The sequence below is a fragment of the Alligator mississippiensis genome, chromosome 5 (assembly GCF_030867095.1).
Source record: "Alligator mississippiensis isolate rAllMis1 chromosome 5, rAllMis1, whole genome shotgun sequence".
Taxonomy (NCBI): Eukaryota; Metazoa; Chordata; order Crocodylia; family Alligatoridae; genus Alligator; species Alligator mississippiensis.
This window is the reverse complement of record NC_081828.1, coordinates 31,393,057-31,402,715: the sequence shown is the minus strand read 5'-3', so window position 1 is coordinate 31,402,715 and position 9,659 is coordinate 31,393,057. Positions and strand designations below refer to the sequence as shown.

General features: G+C 39.6%; 1 protein-coding gene across 2 annotated transcripts in view; it reads right to left on the bottom strand.

Moving 5' to 3' along the window:
• Window positions 1–385: 385 nt before the first annotated feature.
• Window positions 386–9,659, bottom strand: part of ZNF326 (zinc finger protein 326) — a 29,059-nt gene continuing 19,785 nt past the window's right edge. For both annotated transcript variants that reach the window (XM_006265696.4, XM_019479068.2), the window contains 3 exons: window positions 8,212–8,342; window positions 6,719–6,814; window positions 386–1,909 (listed from right to left, as the gene is read on the bottom strand). In XM_006265696.4, the coding sequence (XP_006265758.1) occupies window positions 1,676–1,909; window positions 6,719–6,814; window positions 8,212–8,342 (461 nt within the window). In that variant the 3' untranslated portion in view covers window positions 386–1,675. The remainder of the gene's footprint in view (window positions 1,910–6,718; window positions 6,815–8,211; window positions 8,343–9,659) is intronic.

Sequence of the window (9,659 nt, the reverse complement as noted above, 5' to 3'; positions counted from 1 at the left end):
CAGTCATATGTGACTGTAATATAAGCGACCTGCCTAAAACAAGTTGAGATAATCCTAGACAGAACTGGACTATCTCCAAGCCATTCAGAGGGTCCTTTGCATGTTTCCTTGCCCTAATGTGTATACACCGATGGTTTAAAAACCCTTAACACATATATGTTAATGTGTAACAACACCCTTATATTATTACTTGCCTCCTTTTGACCAAAATAAGGATCAATCCCACATAAACATTCCACAAACAGGCATCGCTATATATAACTGAACACAATTAGATTGAAAATTTACCTAACACTGCAAAACTTAAATTTTAAGGTGCAAGAAACTGATTTATTGAACCATTGCAGTTTAAGTTGATTAGGCATGTAGTTATGCTGAACAAAAATAAAGTTCACCAAGCCAGTTTATTTTAGAAAATATCACATTTTAAGTAAAACCAATACACCACTTACATAAACAAGACTTAATTTTTTTAATATGAAAACTTAATTCTTATTCGGTTAAAAGGCTAAATTGGTTAAAAGGCTAAATTAAAAATAAGTTTAAAAAAAAAAGTATGCATATCTGAAGTGTAAACTATATGACTGCAGTCAGTGTGCACAAAATCCCATTTCTACTCCCCACATTTCTTATGTATAAAATATAAGCACAACTTTGATGTGTATACTGACAAATGGCAGACTGAAATGGCAGAATCCAACAAGAGGGTGTTAAATCATTGAATGTTGAATAAAAAAACATTCATAAATTGAGTTAGAGAAGGGGTTGGCAATTTATAACCCAGGGGCCAAATCTGACCTATGGGGACTTTGGATCCAGCCCATACAGCTGTTTCACAGTTGGGCAGCAGGGGCTTCGGCGGAGGAAGGTGGAATTTTGCCCATGCCATTCCCGGCAGCTGGGTGGTGGGAAGAAGTGGCAGCGGCAGCTGGGTCTTAGTGCCTGTTCATATCAGACATATGCTGAGTCATTCTATTCCATTCCACCCCAGCCCACCACAGGATAGTATTGCATCTCTGGGCTAGAGAAATCTGTAGTGGGAAATTTTGTTTTTATGTATTTCAATATGCTAGTGTTTATCTACAGACAGTAAAAACACTGGCATTTCTAAAACATTTTATTGCTACAAACTGATACATCTTATCACAAAAAGCTACAAGGCATAACACGTACTAATATATATAGCGTGCAACGTAGTAAAAAAAAACCAAAAAACAAAACAGCCACGTTCACAGCACAATTTTTAAAATGTAACCATCCTTGCACTAAGGGGTAAATATTATGAGCCACATAATATTTTATGTCATTCAGCATTCTATTTAAACCCAAAGAGTTTTCCTTTTTCAAGTGATTAGACTATAAACGAATATATCTAATTTTTAACAGCAAAGTAAGAGAAAGGAAACTTAAAAAAAATATACAGCACCACTTTTAATCAGCTCTAATAGTTGGCTTGCTATAAAAAAAAAAATTAACTAAATAATCTACTTCATTTTAAACGAATGGCAAACAAAAATTCTCCACATAATGGAATGCATGCACAGGGTGGGGGTTTTTACACAACTCTCTTATTTGAAACTATTTTGAAAGTATCTTACAGTTTGCCACTATGGAACAGAAATAAAAAGATGTTTTCCCCACTTCAATTTTCTCTCTCTCTCTCTTTTTTTTGCATTTAGTTATCTTCAGTGTGGTCAAGGGTGAAGTCAGTTTGTTCTTCTGTTTCTTCCTCCTCCTCTTCCTCCTCCTCTTCCTCTACTTCCTCCTCCTCCTCCACTTCTTCCTCCTCCTCTTCCTCTTCTTCCTCCTCCTCCTCCTCCTCTTCCTCCTCAACAGCCTCATCAGCCTTGTCTTCTTCCTCTATCTGCTGCTCCTGAGTTTGATCACTATTTTCAAAAGGATTTTCACCCTGTAGTTGAAAAATTCAAATATTTTGAAACCTGAAACTCCAAAAGGGAAATTGCTCCCTTCACACATGCACCTTAAATTTTATTTAGTTGAAAATAGCAGTTACCAGGTCACGTTAGGGAAAAATCACCTGAATTGATGCCAGAATTAAACTATAGATCAGCTTAAAATTTCAGCATCACTTTATTATTTAATTCAACAGATAAACTGAATACTGAAAATTTCATAAATTTATACCAGGGTATCCAAATTCTTCAGACATAAACAAGTGCTCTGCTTTTCTGAATTAAAAGATGACTTCAGAAAAAAAATACTTTTCTTCTATCTTCCCCTATTTGCACAACATCCATCTATTCATTCTCACAAAGACAATACGACTTTTAAAAAGCAAGTTATTAGACAAAATTAAAAATAAAGTTAAACCTTAAATGACTAATCATTTAGCTAGCTTGGAATTCAGAGTTATCCTTGGGGAAACAGGAAGTAGCCAAGCAGATTTCACAAATAACTGTATTTTAAATAGGTTAGTCATTTTAGCTGAATGCTCCACCTATTAAATTGGAAAAGCGAGTACAAAATGCAACTCAATTTTCATTTTTATTTTATTATACATTTTTAAAATTATAAAATAAGTAACAAAGGCAACGGAATTCTGTCAGATGGGCAATCTCTGCACAAGGTGCCTTACTGTTTAAATCAGATAGTATCAGTTTAGACTAATCATACAAATGTTGAATTAAAGAAGCATTAGTCTTCCAAGAGTATTACTTGAAATTATAAAAAAGTAAATGGAGGAGGGATAGACAGGACACAGAGCTACTGTCTTTTTGTTTGTGTGTAAAGAAAGAGAGAGACAGAAAAACAGACATGAAAGTGTGGATTGTTACATTTATTTGATCATTAAGATTGTATCTTTCAGTGTAGACTAGTGATGGAAGAACTCAAAAAAATTAAAAAAAAATAAAATAAAAACTCAGTGAGGCTCACACCAAAGCCAAACCCCCCCCAACACATCCTTGATATATGAAAGGCTTAAAAAACAAACAAGAACACATTCAGCTAGATTTATGCTCTTTCCTGTAGAACAGGACTGTCCAACTCCCCAGTGGCCAAGGACCACACCAAGAATGGTCATGGCCCCATCTCATATACCTGGCTGCACACTTCCCCAGCACTGTGCAGGTAGGTGGCTCCCTGCGCCCCCTCCTAGACCCGGGTGCAGCACCTGTGGGAGGGCTATTCCCACATCTCCTTTTCCCCCTCTGCTGCACTACACTGCAGGCTGCACTCAGCCATGCTGCTCTGCCCTGCCCCCTGGGCAGAAAGCAAAAGCCAGCAAAGGGCCAACAAAGGGAGGAGAAGCCTGGAGATGCTAGCTGCAAGAGCAGTTAGAGAAATGAGGGGAATGGTGGCTAAAGAGAGCCCAGGGGTTGTAGATTAACCCTCTGTAGGCTTCATGCAACTCTCAGGCTGCAGGTTGGACAAGCCTACCATACAAGAAACCTGGAAAGAAAGGCAAATACAATTTTCTGTAGTATTTTTGTCCACATAAATGTCCATGTGTTCAAGCCCAGAATCTCAAGTCAGCAGTGCCTACTGGGTGACTAAAACACCCACATCACAGCAAAGGAATACAAGGCAGAGCAGCTCTACCATTCAGTTCCTTCATCAACACAGACATCAAGTAAGGACACTACTACAAGTTGGGAAGGAGGGACCATCTTGGGACTCATGTAGACACGGGGTGTCAAACATACAGCTCACAGACTGGATCCAGCTCATGGGGTTCCTGGAGGGTGTAGGAATGAGAGGAGGGGGAAGTGGTGGCAGTGTTAACTCCTGCAGCTCACTGAGCACACAGTTTCATAGATTCATAGGATGTTAGGGTAGGAAGGGACCTCAATAGATCATCGTGTCTGACCCCCTGCATAGGCAGGAAAGTGTGCTGGGTTTAGATGACCCCAGCTAGATGCCTATCTAACCTCCTCTTGAAGACCCCCAGGGTAGGGGAGAGCACCACCTCCCTTGGGAGCCCATTCCGGACTTTGGCCACTCTAACTGTGAAGAAGTCCTTCCTAATGTCTAGTCTAAATCTGCTCTCTGCTAGCTTGTGGCCATTATTTCTTGTAACCCCCAGGGGTGCCTTGGTGAGTAGAACCTCACCAATTCCCTTCTGTGCCCCCATGATGAACTTATAGGCAGCCACAAGGTTGCCTCTCAACCTTCTCTTGCAGAGGCTGAAGAGGTCCAGGTGCCCTAGTCTCTCCTCATAGGGCTTGGCCTGCAAGCCCTTAACCATATGAGTGGCCCCTTCTCTGGACCCTCTCCAGGTTATCCACATCCTTCTTGAAGCGTGGCGCCCAAAATTGCATGCAGTATTCCAACTGCGGTCTGACCAGTGCCCGAATGTTAATACCATGATCGCCAATCCCGCCAATGAATTTGAGTATGGAGCCCTGTTGGAGACTTATTTCAGCAGAGGTGGGGCAAGTGACCATCTTAATCCCCTGCAGCTTCCTGAGCTGACAATGGCTCAGGCATCCACAGCTGTTAGTGCCACCACTCCTTGCCCTGCCACAAGAGTTGGCTCTGGATCTGGCCTACATATAGCCTTGCAGCCCACACGAGTTGGATACCCCTGGTATAAACAAGCATCAAAGATATTTAAGAATTACTTGAATGCTCTGTGAACACAAATACTATATTTACTCAAATATAAGACACAATTATTGTAAGATGACCCCCCTCCCAATAATTAGATTCTATATATGGAAAATTTATAAATGCGTTATGATTTTCCAGGTACAGAATCTAATTATTGGAGGTCTGCCTTGAGTATGTCCCCTTCCCACTGCTACAGCAGGGAAAAATAGATCTTGGAGTCAGGTAGCCCTTGCCCTCTGCCCACCACATCTTTTCCCCTCCAGTCCCTTTCCCCCCTTCCTTACCATCAAACCCTGCTTCTTCCTGAGCACATGGAAGTGAGAAGCAAATTTGAAAATACTGACGTAAAAATAAATATATCTATAGTAATGTATATATAGGGAAATAACTACAGGTACTCATAGACTGAAACCAGCTGTTCTTGTCATAAGTCTTGGGATCCTCCATAAATGTATATGCCATTGAGGTGCAAAGCAACCTGGTCCAGCTCTACCTCATGGAGGGCAGGGCCACACACATTCAACAGACAGAGAGGGAACAATACAGGGATTCTAAATAAGCTGCTTGGGACCCCACTCGGTGACATTTCCCAGACACTTAAAACTGGTTAAAAAACAGGACCCAGCGGAAATGGGAAAGAAAGGTGCAACTCAGCTGTGGGAATGGAGAAGTGCAAATGTATTCAGTGTAGTGGCTCACTGTATCTTGAAAGAGTCAGCGCTGAGGGGAACCAAATTGAACAAATGGACACTACTATGTACCTTATTCAGATGGACTTTACTAACCTATCCTTGTGGTAGGTTCCCTTCAGTATGCTTGCCCACATGGGCCATGCATTTTATAGTCATGCTCAGTGTTTGCTGCATTTAATCAACTTCACAGTTGGTTTCCATTACCAAGCAGATGCTGCTTTTGGCAGTGTAATGATAAACGATGTATTTAATGAGCTTCCTTGTATGCAAACGTAAGACAAGGGGTTTATCCCCTCCCTACCCACCCACCACGTTGACTGGGGGGGGAGGAAACCTTATGTATATTTGAGTAAATGTTGTTATTTTTCTATCTTCATTCACACACAGTCTCCATTATACAGGAGGATGTTTGCAAAATACTTCTGTTCAACTTAATATTATGTCTGAGTTTGCAATCCTTGCAAGAGCCTATACCATGCAAACTGTTATTTACTTACTTTCCAATCTGTAAAAAGAGAATAATCACACTTAGCTTCTTTTTAAGTCACTTTGAAATCTACAGATGAACAGCACTTTCTAAAAGCTAAGCGTGTATTATTCAAGCATTAACAGTGCACTTGAGGTTGAAAAAGCTGAAAGTAAGCCTCTCCTTAAGCACTGAAACACGAAGCTGGACAAACAGGGAAACCCCCAAATAAAAGTCACTGCTAACAGTTTTGGAGGACACTGGGATGCCCATTTAAATGTTAGCATATCAGACTAGGAGGATATTACATTGCTTAGAGCAGGGGTGTCAAACATCTGGCCAGTGAGGCAGTATGATCTACCCCGTGGGTCACTGGACCAGCTCCAGCCCCAATGGCTGCATGTAACACATGGGCTAGACCCCATGCCACGTATGCTGACACATGCAGCTTGCCCAAGCTGGGTCTAGCCTTGTGGGTACTCTGCAGCCCACACACTGGCTCTGGTATGCTCAACCAGCCCAGAGGACCAGACAAGTTTAATATCCCTGACAGAGCAAGGGTCAAAAACCTTTTACTAATAACGGGCCACAGCCTGGGCCTCAGCTGCTGTCATGGGTCACTGATCCCATGCTGCTGCCCAAATCATCCCCACTCTGTGCAGAAGGCTGCTCTCTGCACAGAACAGGGAAGCTGAGGCAGGAGTAGGGGGGAATTGGCTGGCTGTTAGTAAAAGAAAGTAGAACATGGACTAGACTGAATGGGTAGGGATAAGTACATTTTTAGCAAAACATGAAATGTATCAAGTATTCATGGGCCAGTTGTAATTTTTTTGGAGGCTGTAGGTTGCTGAGCCTGGCTTGTGAACTGGAAGAACGCAGGGCCAGAAGAGAGAAATGTATTAAAACTAGCATCATCACTGGGAGTGTGGAAGGAACCGAGTGATAACACAAACAATGTTAGCATTACCTTTTTCCATTGTCATCTTACCTTGACATACAGTTCATATCGTGCTTTCACTATTGGGTTATTCAAGATACTAGTAGCAGTCAGTACACTCTCCCTTTTTATTTGTTCTCTGTAGGCCTACAAAACAGATTTTAATATAAATACCTATTACAACCTGTTGCATGTAAAAGAGATCTATAAAACAAATTTAATTCATGCCACACTAATTAGGATCTTCTAAATTAGAGTCAATACGTTTTTCTCTCAGGAATTGCTACCCCTTGACAAAGGCCCAATATGTATAATCAATTAATCCAAGCCAGAGGACTTGTCTACAGCCACAAGCTTTCTCCGGACCAAGGGAAAAAATTAAAAGCTCCTCGATTCTATAAACTGTAGCTATGTATTTAATTCTGTTTCTAATATATGTTTAACCAGACATTGAGCTCTAATGCAAAAGTTAATCAAAACCATCTTTACAAGAGAGCATGTATATCTATAGTTTTATAATTTAGTTTTGTAGTTATTTATAAAAACACATTCTCTGTAACAAGGGATGCATCAACTACTACAAATGAATATTATTTTCAAACTTCCTACTTGCCAACCATTTTTTTTATTTTTGTTCTTTGTACTGTTCTATTAAAATAATTACATTTGAAAAATCATTTTAAATTTGTGGCAACTTTGTATTTCTAACATTAGTACTTCTAAACAGTTCTCTTTTCAGACAGAAAACTCTTCTTCAATTAAAAAGTGATTAACAATTAGAAATGCCTTCCCAGAAAGAAGCATGTGGATTCTGCAGCACTACCCAATTCAATGAATGTACACCTGGCACTGTACATACACTGTGTGGATTAAAAGGACCTTTCGTATTTGGTATTCATTCCTGTCTATTCCAAAAAGTAAGTGAACAAACTATTTTTGCATTATCTCGTCTAATGAGGACTAATCAATGTGCTGTTCCAAGAGTTCCAATAAAGATCCTGTTCCAAGAGTTTAAATAACTAATATTCCCACAATTTAATTTCAGCTATCATCCCATGCATTTGATCAAGAACAATGCTAGTGCTCTTCAATATTTAGTAAATTTTCGTACTAGCTTCAATTTTTAATTAGAGGTGGGAAATGAAAGTGCATCACCACTAATTTTCTCCTGATTTTTGTTGGTAGCCATCAAACAACTTAATATTTGTGCACATACTCTTATTAAGAAGTAGCCTATTTATGAAGCACAGTGTATACTTATTAGTCAAAGTACAGACGTGTCAGTGACTCAAAGTTTAAAGGTGAACGTTTCATAATGCCCAAATCTTTTACTGAATTACTGGGAGGTTACCAAATCCTAGAAGTACAATGAACTCTGCCCTCCTTTTCGATATTCAGATTCCATCACAGAACACCTAACAAGGAGCAGAGATATGATAATGGGAAGGAAACCCACATTCTATTTTCACTTTCAATAAGACTATACTTTCAGCATTCCACAAACAACTGTTATTTGGGAATTACAAATGTACGTTAAATCATACTTGTTTTCCTTTTGCATGATCAGGGGATTTTAAGTGCTGTTGAACGGAACTGTGTAGTGCAGGAACATACACACTACAAGCACTACAATGAACTGTCTCTACTTTCATCATGTGGTCATCAGCAGTAACACCTAGCAAAGAAAAAAAGACAGGAATAAGATTCATAATCTATGTCAAATAAGAATACAAAAACAGACATTTAAGGAGAAATTTAGCTAATTAAATTCACTAAACTAAGGAACCGGTGCCTACTGAGAAGGCAAGGATAATCCTGAATAAATCAAACTTATTTTTAAATTTAACATGTCCTTAAAATATTAAAGAAAATCCAGCAGTCTAATATTGCTGGCCCTAGTTATTTAAAAAAGAAGGGGGAAAAAATAAAAATAAAAAAGGATTTTCTATAGGACTGATCCCACTGAAGTAATGGTATGAGTTGGCACTCTGCTCCACAAAACACTAGTTCCAGACACACACAGAAAAACTGCATGACTTCAATTAGACTTACAGATTTATAACTCTCAGTCAATATTTTCCATTTACAAGTTAATGAAAATGCATTTCTGTATATACTGAGAAAACAAAGAAATTTAGTGGATGACTTTTATTTAAAAGTCTCCTGTGATAATTTATTTAAGCTGCCTGAAATACGTTCTGTAACATTTTAAATTTACCCACTTCGAGTGCTAAGCCAATGATTTTACAGTCCTGATTTAAATCAGGAGAGGGAAAAGAGGAAGGCCGAGAACTGTACTCTGCTCTGGGTCTTAACACTTAATTTAAGGGTCAACGTAGCAAAGGGAGCATCCTTCCAATGTAGGCACTGCAAGGGCAGCCACAAACGGATGCCATCTTTTTGCACGTCCTAGAATAGGGGGGCAAACTGGTAGGGTAGGGGGAAGGTAATTTCAAGAATACTGCAGGCAATAGCAGAGACCTGAAGCAGCACTTTGGTCCATAGGGTAGCTAAGGGCTCAGTTTGTGTAGGCTCCCAAAGCAAAGTTACTTTAGCGGTCTCTCTAGTTCCTGGAACAATTTAAGTCTGAAAACGAATATGGTTTGTCATGTTCTCCACCATAAACTTAGCAATTAGGCTGCTTGTGTGCTGAAATCACTGTACCATGCAGCTAAAACATGGCGTGATTAAATTTCTTTGTGTTCCTTTGTCTGTACTCATGTTATAAGTATAACAATCTAACTGTTGTCAGTAAAAGTAAACTGTAATCCAACTGAAAATAGTATTTACAGCCCACATTTTTGGAAACACCTCCTCTATGCTCTTGCTTAGCCATGGCCACACCTATCAAAGTAAACGCAGGTATCTCAAGAGGGTCCTAAGCATGTACTGCTTAAGATGGGAAAACAGCTTGGGAGAAATGTTGGGATAATCACAACTCCTCTATGCTGCCTAATGGCCAAGCATAAGTAATCTAACTGAAAATCATATT